The sequence below is a fragment of the Phaethon lepturus genome, unplaced genomic scaffold (assembly GCF_000687285.1).
Source record: "Phaethon lepturus isolate BGI_N335 unplaced genomic scaffold, ASM68728v1 scaffold41467, whole genome shotgun sequence".
NCBI lineage: Eukaryota > Metazoa > Chordata > Aves > Phaethontiformes > Phaethontidae > Phaethon > Phaethon lepturus.
This window is the reverse complement of record NW_010553308.1, coordinates 11146-26860: the sequence shown is the minus strand read 5'-3', so window position 1 is coordinate 26860 and position 15715 is coordinate 11146. Positions and strand designations below refer to the sequence as shown.

General features: G+C 45.4%; 1 protein-coding gene across 1 annotated transcript; it reads right to left on the bottom strand.

Moving 5' to 3' along the window:
* Positions 1-10306: 10306 nt before the first annotated feature.
* KLHL26 (kelch-like family member 26) lies at positions 10307-15490 on the bottom strand. The gene is made up of 2 exons (XM_010291496.1): positions 15309-15490; positions 10307-12143 (listed from the first exon to the last, which is right to left on the bottom strand). Exons 1-2 carry the CDS (start codon positions 15488-15490, stop codon positions 10562-10564), a joined length of 1764 nt encoding a protein of 587 aa, XP_010289798.1. The 3' UTR covers positions 10307-10561.
* Between the last annotated feature and the right edge of the window lie 225 nt (positions 15491-15715).

Sequence of the window (15715 nt, the reverse complement as noted above, 5' to 3'; positions counted from 1 at the left end):
TCGAGTGTCCCTCCGTAAGCAAAGTCCTTACCCTGAAGAGGGTAAATCCAAATCTCTAAAAAGCCAGGTATTTTTTAACCAGCGGATTTTAAATCTCGATTTTACTTACTTTATTTTGGTCTAAATTTAGTTACTGAGAGGTTAGTCGGCTTGTTTCAGAGGAGTTTCCCCCCCGCCTCAGAAAATGGAGCGGGGAGAATTTCCTGAACAAACCAGTTGCCCCAGCACCTCACACAGAGCAGGCTGGGCCCTGCTGAGGCACGAGGTGACAAAGATAGCCAGCTCCTATTCCTCCCCCAGCCAGCGCGCGGCTGGAGCAGCGTGTGCAGCGGGGAGAGAAGGGAGAGGAAAACAAGCTACAAAATCATTGGCAAGTCTTCCAAGATGAGCAGGAGTTCCTACTCTGCGATTGCTGTCTCTGCCCGCGAGATAAGACACGTGAAGCTACAAGACAGCCGATACCTGTACAGCGGAAATCTAGTACCAAGATAGCAAGTAAAGGCATTATTTCTGGGAAAGGTTTAGGAATTGGGGAAAGTCTCCCGTTTTCCCGGTCCGTTTAGGTGCGTTGTACAGCGAAGCAGAAGATGCTACCACAGCTCCGTTCTGAACTATGCTGAAGAGAACGGTCCAGTGTTCCCACGCAAGCACGTCGTCACTGCCAAATTCCTGCGAGCGCAGCCAGCTCCAGCCTTCTCCCTCTCCAGCAGTGTTCTGCATAGGCAGACGTCTTCCCGGTGAACCCCAACTCTACGTCAACACCACCAGAGACTTGTTCCCCCTCCCCAAGGAGTCGGGGACCTCGGCTGACACAGCCGGCGATGTGTGTGGGACGCAGCGTATCTGTCACGGGGACGCGATGACAGGCAGAGATGACCCTGCTGGGCTGTGAGCGGGCAGTTCGAGGGAGTAGAGCCGTTTCGAAACACAAGCTTAGGCTGCTAAGCCATTGATTCCAGCTGTGTTAACATCAGATGGGTGCAAAGCACTGTGATATGCAGGACACACGCATTAGGCAGTAATAAATCCTGACAGTACTGTTTCCCAACACCCACACATTGCCCTTTACAGTTTCTTTTTTTTACAAAGCAACAGAGATGAAGTGGACAGTCTCCTTCTTGTGGTGCATCGCTCTGCCCCTGAGCTGTACTTACTCCAGTAACCAAATCCCATCATGGTTGAACTATCAAAGAAATTAGACTCTGCTCTAACTTCCACTACTGATCACCTTTGGGGCCTTGGTTCAGTCCATTTACCAATTATTAATAAGCATTTTCTGCCCCCATAAAAACAAGAGATTATAATTATCCACCGCTGCAAGGCTGTTAGAGATGGATGGATGAAACTCAGTTCAGCAACTGTCAGGATTAGTATCAGCCATTCAGTCACGTCCTACTCTAAATTCTAGTTGCCAACTTGCACGTGAAGTTTATAACATAGTATGAGATACCATCGCAGAAAACAGAGCTGGGGCTTAAGAGATCATCCAGGCCCTGGCAGGATCAGCCATTCCTCTATCATTCCTGACAGATGTTAGTCTAACCACTTCTTGCATTTTTCACCAGGAATAAACAACCGGCACGCATATTCAGTTAAATACCCTCTAGCTGCGTACATGAGCAGCATATGCCCTGCAAAATTGGCCTGTCACGCTAAAAGCATATAAATCATAAAGATTTAACACTAAGATACCTATTATCCACATCGGTTTTGCTCGAGAAGCGAGACGATGATAAATAATTTGTTGAGTTATCCTGGGTTTAATACCATAGGTGGTAATATCAAACATCTAGAGACCCCGCTGCCGCTCTGCCTCTTCTATAGCACCAAAAGATAAAGCCCTTAAGATGAAACTTGATAAATTTTCCCCTCTTGGATCTCCTGAGATTGAAGGGAGTGAAATCTCCCCTCCGATGGCTGCTCCTGCTCGTGGTTCGCAGGCAAGGAACACAGATGGCCAGGGAGGCGCGGGGGGTTACAACTTCCTCCCTTAAGAAGACTCCCTTTTCTTATTGTTTCGCCTGTGCAGCTTTATCAGATTGAATTCCAGTGTGCAACCTGGGCCCTGCTTCTGTTCTTAAACTCTCCGATTTTAAAACAGTTCGCGTAACAAACTTCTCTTCAGTACAACATTTGTGATTGCCGAGTTGCTTCTGGAATTTCTCACCCACTCACAGCTCCATGTTTTGTGCTGTGGGTGGATCTGAATGGCTGCTAAGTGCATGACCTAGCAGACAATGTAAATCTTGACTGCATTAAGGCATTGGCAAGGAGACATTTTAGATGGGTGCCAGGTTTCCTTCTTCCTCCACCAAAGGAGATATGCCATGCCTTTGACAAAATGATGAGCTCATACCGTAAGTATTATTTATGTCTCGTGCCGTCTTCACCTTGAGCACATATGGAGCCATGTGAGAACAACCTGATCTCACTAGAAAGCTGCGATGGGATCCCCTGAGACAGCAGCTCTATCTCCCCCAGCCTTCCAGACGTGTTACAGAAAAGTTTCTTGTAACTGAGAAATGAGAGCTTTGCTCCGAAGCAAACCAAGAGTCACTGGAGGACCGGGCTGTTGTGTTCACATCTGCTTTTGTTGCAAACAGCTCCTTACCGAGCAACCTGCAGCTTCTTAGAGCAGATGCGGCCGAGAGCAAGCGGGTTGCAGGGAGGAGGTTGTGTTTACTTCTCCCGTGTTTGTTATCCTCCAGGTCCTCTGGAATTGCTCTGGCAGATGAGATCCGGCTACTTCCGTATTCTCCCTTAGAGGCTTCAGAGGAAGGTGTGAGGTTAAACAACTTACACAACAGCAGACAGCATGAGCTTGTGCCTGGATCGACAAATAAGCTGACTTTTTTGCCTACAGACACAAAGATTTTGATCTGTCACACTTCCTACTTAATGTTCCTGTTGATGTTCCCATTATCCTCAGAGAAGAATATCCTGTGAAGTCCACAGAGTCCCTAGTTCCAACGCTATTTTGAACCGAGCTGTGCTTTCAGTGAGAAAACATTCTCTTGTTTCACTTGAAATTTGTGACCATTTTCTTTCATTTCAGATATCCTTGTTTCCAGAGAGCAGATAAAAGCACCCGAATTACCCTCTCTACACCGTTCGTCAAACCTGATGAGCGGTCCAAGCAAACCAACTCGCGGTCACACAGAGCGCCTGGTTCTGCTCTCTACACCAATATTCCCTTGTCATCCTGCCAGTTTAGTTTCTTTACCGTTCCCTGTAAATTCTAAAATTACAGAAAGCAAGCAAACGCTGACTGCTAAAAGATATTATTCTCATTTCTACCAGTCGTATCTTCTGGTGCTCTGAAATACTTTGGCAACCACACAGAGGATTCTGTTACGGTTATTTTTCCCAGCATCAAGGCTTGGCTTCACGCCACACTGAAGCAAGAAGTATTCCCGTGATGCTAAGGTGATGCGGTGAGCCGATAAAGCGGCAGCCACTTTATGTCTTTCCAAAGATAACACTTGGGTGGTAGGCAAAGTATTCTATGCGGGTATATTCACAGTCAGCACTAACAAGTGAGGCACCAGTGAGAATCGTGCGCTTTATCGAAACAAACAGGAAACCGGGAAATACTTTTTTACCACTAAGAGATTACACCATTGCAAATCCAACTGCAGATCAGACAGAAAAGCACATCAGAGAGCAAGATGTTCCCTTCTATAGCCTTCTGTCAAATCCAAGTTCAGAGAATTTGGTGATATTCTATATATAAAGTAGCAGAAAATACTTTCTTTTTAAATCTTCAGTTTCAGAGACGTGCGCTAAGGGGGTCACAAGTAACAGATTATAAAGCCGAAGTTTTTTGCAGATGTTTCCCGGGCGCTCAGGTATAACAAAACAGCTAAGGGGTAGGCAACAATCCCAGGCATGAAACCGCCCAAGGATCAGGCGTTGTCCTGCTCTCTCCTACTACGCTCGAGAAGAAATACAAAGCAGCAGAAATACAATACTATGAACCATTTGCTTCAACTGTGGCTAGTAGGCTCCACAGAGTTAACTACCTGCCTGCTCCTCTGGTTCACGTCCCAGGGCAAAACCACGCTCTGCTATTTCCGTGCCTTAGGACAGATGTTTACCTACGAGTTAAAGGCTTGATTGTCATGCTGAAAGTATGAAAAAAAAAAAAAATCTAAGGGCGAAGGAGAATTCAGTGTGGGGGTTCTTTTTGCAGGTACAGGTAATTTCTGTGTGAAAACCTGATGAACAGTGAGATAAACATGCCGGCCAAATTCGGGCACCTCCTGAGCTTCAATTGTTTCACTCTCAGTAAAGGAGGAGCATCGCAGAAAGTCGATTTCTCAGCAGGAGACTAAGCAACCACCACAGCAGTCCCTTTTTTGTGGCTTTGGGGACTGAACTGCTCTCTTTGCCTGACGCACACCGATTTCATTTGCACACCAGATGAACAAGGTGTGCCAACGCAGCACAGGTTACGTCTCACGGCTTTACTGGGACAGGAGCAGCAACATGCCCTCGCAGAAAAGCGTTTCTTCTACAATGCATGCATGCTCACAAACTGGTTTGTACCTGCAAAGTAAAAGTCCCTCCTTTTTCCCTCCTTCGTCCTGCTACCAAAGCAAAACAAGCTGCACTGATAAACCTACCGAATGGGACAATTCAACAGGGGTGAAATTAATTTTATTTTTTTCAGGGACACTGGCAGATTTCTCTTGCAAAGTCTGTAGTGTGGATCTGTAGCCATTTCAAGGCTGCAATTCAGCACAGCACAACTTTAAACGTGGTATTTTGCTGAAATAGGGTATAACCACTACGCATACATTTAACAGCAAACTCCACGCTGGACTGAAATACCATCTTAAGCGCCTCACAGAACAGGGTGCCTTGTGCTGCTTGCAAGCCTCTGGGCTTTGCAGACGAAGGATCTGAAGCCTCGTGAAAAGTGCATTTCTAAGAAGTTCCTTTCGGGCCCCTCAGATAGCAGCAGCGAGTCATTCACTCGAACTCTAATTGCTGTCCTGAAAAAGCCTCAAAAGGAACGTAACAACTTGTTTTTCACTGTGAAAATGGGAGGTTCTCCACTGCAAGCTATAAGCCTTCAGCTGAAAACCTGCCGAACATCTGGCCTGGGATCAAGGTTCGCTTTGATGGTCGTTCATGGTACAAGGGGTGGACACGTGTCTAGGTTAATACCACCAACAGCAGCAGGAAGGATAGGGTCCCTCATCCTTCCTCCCCTTACCCCCAGCGTAACTGCACCAGCTGCGGTTCGACGGAACGCGCCAGGCCTGCAGGAGGACTCCGATGCCCCGAGGAAAAGCGCCAAGCACGGTGCAGCCCCACGGAAAGCGGAGGAAGGCTGTAGGCTGGGACAGCTGCCCCAGCCTGCACCACTCATGGGCAAACACACACGTGCTCGCGCGTGGGGAGCGAGGACTCAGCCTGACCCCCTTCATGGGATACGCTCCGCTTTTCTTCCTAAGAAATAGCAAGTCCGCGCGTTTGGCGTAAGGAAGCTTTCATCACGCGAGAACCCCGAAGCATGCAAAATTAGGGTCCAGACACACTATCTGCACTGCAGGGCAAATTTCTCTCTTCCAAACCTCAGTGAAATTTGTACATTCCTTCTAAATCCAGTTGTAAACCGCTATCCTTAAGGCACTAATACTGAATGCAAGTATTGATACCGCCAAAGAGTAAATCTGCACCCATAAGGAGGATCGCGTGTTTAAAGATGACCCCAGGCCACGGTGGGAGGGGCAGGGAACAAAAAAAGAGGAGGCTGCATTTAAAGCTAATAATTGCAAACTTTGTAGGGAGACACAGATTAGAAGCCCGATTACAAACATCGGATAACCATATGTAAAAAACTTTTTAGTACATTTTTCAAAGCATTGTGACCGGAAGATATACATCAAAAATATTAAACTCAGCTAAAAGGATAAATTCTGCTCTAGGTACTCCAGTGTTAATGTAGTGTGACTCCAGTGACTTCAAAGGAATTGCTCCAGATATGAAGCAGTGTAGCCAGAAGCAGACTGGCTGGTAGCCTGCATAAACAAGCGAAAAAGATTTTCTTTTTTTAAGAAGCCATACAAACTAGTTCTAGCTAATTACGTGACAGGGGCCTGGGTGTGAAATAGCAATTGCAAAGCCTCGGCAACCGAACCAAGAACCTTTGATTTGCTCCATACAGCTTATAAAACCTTTTGAAAACTTTTGCTCCGACAGCTTTCCTGCTTTCCATTGCAAACTGCACAGGCTACTCCAGTGCTGCCCTCCTGCAGGCCCCCACCATCGCTCTCTACTAGATCTTTACCCTTTTCTTACAATCTGAGGCTAATTTCAGGTTGAACAGCTAAACCAGCAGCTGTTTCCAGGCAGAAAGCACATTTCGTGTTCATTTTATGGAACGTTCAATGTTGGAGCAGTTGAAATCGTACCCACCCCACAAATAAATTTTAAAACTTCTCCGTGAAACTCCCTCAAGTTGAAGTATTAAACTGAAAAGTGCCAAACTTGTGTTACTGAAACTCAGTTATTAGTTTGGAATGAGAAAGAAAAGTTCTGGAGTCTGTGGGATGATACTGTGCCTACTCACTGTTAAAATGCGGAGTAGAATCTAAGCTGTCTCTGTAAAAAACAACCTGAAGGGAGAGATGTCTATATGATATATATAGAGAGAGAGATATATATGCTCCCAGGTGAAATTCAAGATCGCTGAGCCCTCTTAGGAAGGCAATGCTAGCCGGCTCTGCTCCCTCACTCGCCTGACATGCCAACACACCCAGGCTAGACTGTAAATTTATTCAGCCACATTAACTTTTCCTGGTCCTTAAGTCACAAGTGATGAAATCTCATTCATTTATGCAAGCAACTGGAAGATTTATTGTAAATAAAGTTCTGCACATTACACAACCGGCTAAAAATCATAATTAGAGTTGCACTGGGAAACATGTTTTATTTATTCTGACAGTAGTCTGGCTTCAATAATCCTAGCATGATAAATGTCCCTAAAGTTTGCAGAGTTTCAGCAACTAAAGACCTTATCACAGACATGGAAGTGGAAACGTCTGACTAGGTTTGATGTGGCTTACAAGAGGTCCCGAGCAGTTCTGTTGCATAGCATCATTTTAAATCAGCACCAGGGTACTAGGAGCTAGTGGGAGCGCCTTCATTCGTTGTAAATCAAAGAAATGAAATTCTCCGCTGCTATTAAACTTCCAAGACCTCGGTACGAACGCGAGGACACGTCTGCGCGAATTAGCGGGGTTCTAGGATAGGGAGACATGACAGTCGGATTGCCGAGCCGACAGACCCTCTGGAAAAGGGTCAATGACACCATTAATCGGATGCAGACATTCCCCATCTCTAGCTATTCTGCACCCTGCCAAGAGTTCTAGGGCTTTCTTTCTTTATAGTTTTAAGTACAATTTCAGGCCCATAAAACATCAGAGAAGACAGAAGCTATTATCCCGGCCACGACAGGAGTCCCTAATGGGACATGCATACTCTGCAAATACCTAGAACTAATGATGCTGTGCTTTTACTGTTCCCCATCTGTTCAAGGGTATTTTAAAATGTACCAAATCAGGTTTACCCCTATAATGTTTATTGCTGCTCTGAGACTAATAAATGACTCCGAGTGCAATCAAACATTTATCTGGCTTTGCTCATTCCTGAAGAGGAGAGGAGCCCGGTCCATTTGCTTTTCATGCAGGACATCCTGTAAAGCGTTTTCTCCAACCCAGCCACGGAGCACGATCACTTAGATGCTTATGTGAAGACCCTCATCTAGCAGTCAAGGTGTTGCAATACAGCAAAAGAATCAAACCCGTTTATTTTCAGAATAACGGACAGGTTATGCACCGAACAGCCCAGAGCCGCAAGTACGTACTTCACGGGGTAAAACAAACTTTATTATCAATATGGATGATACGCACTTCCACAGTCAGTCAGTCTCTGCTAAATTTAGAACAGCTAGAATATTTCTAGGGAACACCATGAAAAATAATTATTTATATTGCTATAAAAAGAACATTCCAGTAACAAAGAGAGGTGGTGCACAGCAGGGCTCTGTCACAAGTCTCAGTGAAAGAATCTGGAAACCCTTCCCAGCTCCCGCTCCGCAGTGCCAGGGAATGGGAATGCGGGTACCAGGCTAGTTTGCCGCATGGCAGGCAACACTCGGTCTGTTTATTAAATACAGTTACAGAATGGCTTTGTGTATCCTCCTATCTGCAAAGCCACCATTCCAAAATGAATGAATACAGAGGTTAAGTTTGTTTTTGCAAGGTTGACCTTAAAAGTGAGACCAAACACGCTTTGTCATTTTTTCAAGGATTTTTCTTTTTTTCCCCTTTTACCTCCCCAATGCACACACGTACCTTAGAAGCTTGAAGTGCAAAATAAAGCACGGTTTCCTTATGAAGAGATGCCAGCCATGGTCATTGCATGGGCTCTCCGGTCATCTGATGTGGTGTGGCTTGTGAGCACTACAGCTGCACGTTCAGAAAAACTCGGTTATTAGAGAACACCCGAACCATCAATTGCTGCCACAGAAATAGTTTTGGTAGGAAAATTTAAATAAAATAGGGAAGAATACTTAAGTATTTCAGGAAGGCAGTGATGAAGGAATGACACACTCATAAGAGGATTAATCGTATTCTGCAAATAGGAAAGCAAGTAACCTTCCATTTGTTACTAACCTAAGCAAGTACCCTTTTCATAAACATATGGAAGCATTAAAAAACAAAAATCCATTCTTTTGTGACTTTGAAGCTCGTATCGAGTTACATTTCATCCTTTCAAAATTTGGTTGTTATCTGCCAAGACTGTTCTGCAGTGTTTCTAGCTTCTATGCCAGACCAAATGAACAGAGAATGGAGTAAATTAACTGCCTCAGAGCTAGAAAGCGGAGATTGCCCACTGACTTCGGCACACTATACAACAACAAGTACTTTTCATTAATTTATTATTGGCAAACCAGCAAATAGATAGGAACAGATGAAACTGTGCGTCATTTTATCTAAATTTTAGAATGCAGAGCTTAACTGAGGAGCACGTGCCCTCACCGTATCCTACCAAAGGTGCTTTGATTTCATTATTAGAGAAAAATATCTTTAAGTGAATCTGAGGTATGGAGTTCATGCTTCACACAGACCTGATCAATGATTCATTAGCAAAACAGACATTATATATTGCCTCTAAAGGTTACAGCACAGTATTTATTTAACAGCAGAATGCAACAATTTATCTAAAAAGACGACTGCATACATCAAAATCAAATTTATACAGGTACAAAACAAAGCCCTTGAAACAGAATACCTGATAAAAGGAGAAACTTTCAATTCATTAATCAGTCAAATTAATTAGAAAAAATGGCTTGGAGGAAAGGAAAGTTCAGGAAGTAACAGTATTCTGTGCAATAAACACAGATTTTACAAAAATGACAGAGTCATCTTGAAATTAATCTCTTGATTTAAAATACCCACTGGCAACACCACCAAAAAAAGCCCAACATTCCACTTAGACTTCCATCATATTATGACACCAGGTATCTTATTTACAAATCAAGGGAGAAAACCTTCAAGCATGAACAGGTAGCACCCACCTCCTTTATGAAAAGAGTTTGGATGAACGCGTATTGGTGGAGCGACCGGAAAGGCAAAGGCAGCGGGGTCCTAAACCAGAAACTCGGGGTGCTCTCTGCTTTAGTGGGTCAGCCCAGACAATCAGCTGCAGAGCTCTTATTGCCAGTAAAGCCAAAGAAATTTTTGGCAGGTATAGCAAAAATCATGCCCGCTTACATGTAATCAAGTTATCAACATGGCTTTAGCATCACAACCTCTGGATGCCCCAATAAAGGGAGAATTTCTGGACTAGAATATCATGCTGCTATCTGGAGGGGGTGAGGAAGGGATCTGGAAGTGCAGTGCAACCCAAGCAACGAAGAACCGACGGAGACCAGAGGTGTGCAGGGATAAATATTCCCCTTTCAGGAAGGGGGGAAAAAATAAAGTCACCTTTGAAAAGCAAGAATATGCTTTCATAATCCAAGCACCTGAGCTCTTCTAGATCCCGCTGTCCCTTTATTGCTTCTGGAGGTCAGTATGTTATACAGGTTTTGGTTTTTTTTGTTTGCTAAAAAACAACAAAGTGACATACAATGATTTTTGGAGCTATTAATAAAAATCACACCTGAACTCTTTTAAACATACCACAGTACTTAGTTACTCCTGAGCTGTCAATGTTTGCAATGTCTAACGTTGTTAAAAACATGAAAAGTTGGCAAAATGCACCCCCCACCAAAAAAAAAAAAAAAAAGAAAAAAAAGATAAAAGCTTTTTCCAGCTGTAACATCTGTTAAGTCTAACTAGCTGACAAGTGCTTCTGATGAAACACGCTTGCCAGAACACTACATAAGAGGAGGAGGGACTTTATGGAGGAGGGAACGCAAGCTTTTTTTCTCCTTCCCTCACCCACAAAATGCACAATACCATTTGCAAACAACAAAAACACCACAGCATCCTGATAACATGCAACAGGAGGTGATTTCACGGGCCGACGCAGTCGCGCGTGGTTACCTCTGGGTCGTTACCTGCGGTAGTATAACAGGAGCACATGCTATCCCAGCAAAAGATTCTGGAAAATGTAGGTCCCTTTCCCATTCATCAGTTTCTGTGTTATACACCTGCACAATGCTCGTAACATTGTTCAGATGCCAATTGTACCCTCCTACAATATAAATCTTTTTTTCGAGTAAACAACAGCCAGCTTCCGACTGACCTGCACGCATAGGGCTCACCGTTGTCCATTGGTCTGTTTCAGGCACATAATATTCCACAGCCAGAACATCAAAACAACGGTCAACATGGTCCATGCGGCCTCCCAGAGCGTAAATCCTATTATTTGCACTGACCATGGCGTGCAGAACTCTGGGTTCGTTCATTGGGGTTTTAAACTCCCACTGATCCACGGCGGGGTCGTAACAGTGCAGGGCCTTTTTATCTTCCACCGAAATGCCGTACCCACCTGATATGTACAGTTTGTCTCCTACCGTGGCTCCAGCATGCCCCCACGTCCTGCGTTTCAGGGAGCACACGTAAGTCCACTCGTTATTTTTGGGGCAATACTTCTCTACGGAGGCCAAGCTCCCCGACCGGTTCCTCCCACCGGTGGCATACACCATGCCGTGGAGGACGTTGAGTTGGAACTGGATCCTGCTCTCCTGCATGGCCTGGATGCGCAGCCACTGGTTCAGGTGCGGATCGTAACGGTAGCAGATATCCACAGCTCCCTCGCCGCTCCGGTACTGCAGGTGCTGCCCTCCTACGATGTAGACAAAGTTGTCGAGCACGGCCACGCAGGAGTGGCTGCTGCCCACCTCCATTTCCGTCAGCTCCTTGAACTGGCGCATGCTGGCATCCGGCAGGTAGTAGACTTTGCAGCTCACAGTGCGGTCGTTATCGGTGTAGGGAGTGCCGCCGAAGGTGATGAGGGACAGAACATCTGAGCGGATGGTGGTCCGAGGGGACTGCATCTCGTGCTGACGGAAGGGCAGGATCTGGTAATTGAACGCTTCCAGCAAATACTGCCGGCACAAGACATCTTCCACCATGATGTCCAAGGTCTGGACACTGTCCACCAGCTCCGAGGACTTCATCAGCGGGAAGCGGATGTGGCAGAGGACCTGGCTGGCATTAGCACGGCGGGTTGGGTCATACTGCAGCCAGCGGACAGCAGCACGGAAGAGGTCTATTTCACTGCAGCTTTTCAGCTTATTGCTCTGCAAGAAGAAAACAAGGCGCTCCAGCGGCAGGTGGAGGAAATCCTCTTCTTCAGAGATCTGGAGGAAATGCCGAAATGTGAATGCATCTACTGATTCCTTCAAGGATGCGAGGCTAAAGGTGGTGGCCATCTGCCCGATATTAAGACACGTTTCTACGCTCATGGCAGACTTCAGAAATTCTTCGCAGAGCTCCACGACAGGCACCATTTGGAGGAAGACAGCAGCTCCCAGCACATCCTGAATACAGTCAAGATCAAGAGTCACTTCAGCACTGTACGCAAAGTCTATTATGTGTTTCAGTCCTTTTGCAGATACACCTTTCAGTTCGATCACATCTTGGCTGGCTTCTCTCATCCCGCCTGTGAACATCGCCCTGGAGGTCAAAAACACAAACAAAAATTTTCCCCTCTCTAAAAGACATGTAAAAAGATGTATCGCTTCAGAATTTTATTTTTTCAAGCATACTGATTCTCTTAAGGAGGATGGGGAAGGGGGCGAATAAATGAAGGCTATATCTCTAAAAGGCATGAGAAATTGGGAGTATGCAACTACTTACATAAAGCCTGCATAATCAGTGCACTAAGAAGTAATATTCAGCTATCAGAAAGTTAAATTTTTCAATACTGGCAGCATAAGTAGGAGCGCACCACAGCACACGGCTTCAAGAAGTAGGAAGAGCTACCAGAGCAGGGAGCGTAGTGCACTGGACACCAACGAATCCATGATACTCAACAGCCAAAGGATACAACGGGATCTGCACCAGCAGAGGTTGGTAACCATACCCTAAGGAGTTTAAGTATGCAGGATCTGTGAGCACAAAGAAAGAATACAGTTCGGAAGACACTGTGTTTAGGAGGTCTGGAATCCTCTGAGCTTGCCTGCAGCACTGCCTTTAGGCAAAGATTTCAGTTAGCCCATTATATCGTGGGCTACCTATGAAATGGCTTAAATATTGCAGATGCAGCACGTCTTATGAACAGCTTTGGTAATCTCAACAGAACCTCCCCTCCAAGGTTCATTCCCAACACCTCAAGAAAATAGGAGTTGCAGCCACTTCAGAAAACGTCTGTCATGTTGCAGTACAACGGCAGGGGGCTAACAGGCAATTAAAAAAAAAAAAAGGAAAAAGAAAAAGATTTTGTTACAGCACAGCTGCAAGCACATCAGTTGACCAGGCCACGCAGAGATTAGGCCCTAGATCACCTCCTTGGGAGGCTTCTAAATTCCACAGGAAGCACATACCACGCCAAGGACTGCGCACAGACATCTCGTAAACCACTCTTCTAGAGCGCTGCTGCATTTCCCAGCTACGGGGCCTGTGGGCGTGATGGGGACATAACTGCACATTTGGTTTTTTATACGTTTACATTAAATTTCAGCAGTTTTTGTTATATATGGGTAGCTCAGGGGCAAAGGTTTGCGCTCTGTGTAGCAGTCAACAAGCAGTAGCAGAGCAGTTCTGGGGAAGCCAAAGTCAAAACAGGTTGCTGGAAGAACTGTAACACGGAGTTTCACCATTCGCTGCCATTGTACACACATCACAGCGAGGCTACAGACCGTCATACCAAAGACCTTTTAAACTGCTGGCTGGTTTTTTTAAACTGTTGGGCTGGTTTTTCCACCATCGATAACCTCTTTTCCATTGGAAAGGTAAACTCACTGCAAAGGCACGGTGTCATTAGAGCTGCCTTCGGAAGCTGCAGTGACTCTAAGGTGCAAGTCAGTCAGAAAAAATGCTGAACAGACCTTGCTCTTCCGCATCCACACAGGAATGAAGGAATATCTTGGGAACACTGTCAAAAGACAAGACTTCCAAGTTTCCTGTCCAAACCAGGCTAGAAAATCTGCTGCCGTCCAGCATAAACCCAAGAAATCCTAAATGACCTAAATAAGGAAATACCTGCATATGAAATCAGCTTTCTGTAACCGAGAATACTCTGTAACCAGGAATACTGTTCGCAATTATTTGTCCATATAGCAGATGAGAGCATTCTGCTAAAATCCCCTTGCATATCCCATGTCACAGAACAGCGTGCTGCCCTGATCCCTTGCCCCAGAGGATATGCAGACATATGTGTACTCATGCATTAGCTATACAGAGCTGAACGTGCATAAGGAAAGAAAAGCATTATTGTTGCCGTGAAGAAGACAAATCATCAAATAGAATGCAATTCCTTTAAAAAGTGTTACGGTTCTAAAACGCTGATTATATAAATGCCTCGATTTCACTCTTTTCCCTCACCCCTTCTGCATAAAAACAGAGTATTTTCAAAAGCTAGATTATTCTGCCATTGTTCCCCAGGACAGCCTTCCTTAGCACCACAGAAGTTATAACAAGAAACCTACTCAGCAATTATATTTCGACAGTGAAAACACACTAGCAGTGGCACTGCACACAGCATTTATGAATACAAATAGTGCTATTAGCATTTTGGTGGGAGATCAGCGCCATCATTAATTGCATGCCTGTTAGGGAGAGTGATAAGCTTGGAAGGTTTATGTTACCAAAGGGAGAGAGAAGGGAACAGCCTAGAAAATATGTGTGTACATAAGCCAGACATCATTACAGCAGCTGAAGAAATGGGTGAAGGGATACAGGAGATATGCCAAGGGACACTGAACTCCCTTGCTCTTGGTTACCTGCTCAGCAAACCAGTCTGCTCAGGTCAGGAAGGAACCCAGACGTCAAGGGTTGCAAACCCCGCTGAACAGCCCTTCCCCATCCTTACTTGCTATGACCTGCAGTCCAGAACAACACCCAACTCAACTTCTCTGCTGTTTTGAACCTTCCCCATTGCCTCCAGCATGCCCCTCACTTGATGCTGCTACCAGTGCTGCCACAAAAGATCCCTAACTCAAAAAAGAAGTCATTCCAAGTCAGAGAACCATTACAAAGGAGTTTGACAGAGGCAAGATGGATGAATACATATTTTTGCTTAAGACTGAATTTCCTGCTCTGCAACTGGCTCACTCTGCATTAATTTGGCTGAGAAAACTCATCTCCGTGCTTCAGTTTTCTACCCACACAAGATGGGACAATTCTCCCTTATCTCCCAGGGTTCTGGGGAACACACACACAAAATGTTTCATACTCTTCAGCCCGTGAACAGTAAGCACTATAGACAGATCAGTGGTATTTAAAGATAACATGAGTGTATTTACAATGGGCACCATCGTTCAATGGGATGACTCATTTCGGAGCCCTCGCTGCCACTTCAAAATCAGCTCAGGTAACTCCAGGGCAAAAGCCTGTTTCCTTCAGCAGGCAGAGCACCTACCAGTGCTGCCGAGGAGGGTTCTTGAACTTGCGTCTTGGCCCAGGGGCTGTAGTCAAACAAACCTCATCTGGGTGCAGAGGGACTGACTGGGAGCCTCTGCGTGCCTGCAGGTAGTCCCACCAACGTCCGTGGGGGAAACCAAACCTCCAAAGGGTTGGGCGTGGGGGTGACTTTGGGGTGCGGTTGGGGTCGGGGGAGGATGGGGAAACAGAAAACCAATGGGAAAGGTAAAAATGCCTGCTTCCCTATTGGATTCTCACCTGAAATAGTCACTGCAGGCAGCCAAGACAACTTTATGAACCTGAAACACTTCATTATTTATAGTGAGGATGACATCAAGCAGCTGAGCCTGAGCTCGGAGCGAGGCCAGTCCCTGCAGTAGAGTGGTGCTGTGGCCAGGAGCAGAGAACGTGCATTTCAGGGTGCTGTTCTTGTCAGCCATGCTAAAAACAGAACAAGAGAGACAGGCTGGTTTTAAATTAAAACAATATGTGGTACACCTACAAAGCATGCTGGGGGAAGATACTGTAACATGAAGCAGTTTGAACGCAAATTCCCAGCTCAATAGCCACACAGAACATCATGACATCAGTACCTCAGTTGTATTCCCTTCTCCCAGCACAAAAGAGACTTCCAAATTTTTAAATTATACTTTTGCATTACTGAC

Coding starts and splice junctions, on each gene's coding strand:
- KLHL26 (XM_010291496.1), bottom strand. CDS start 15,490: ATGGCTGACAAGAACAGCACCCTGAAATGCACGTTCTCTGCTCCTGGC. Junction 12,144..15,308: donor GCCTGCAGTGACTATTTCAG/GTGAGAATCCAA, acceptor TTTGACCTCCAG/GGCGATGTTCACAGGCGGGA.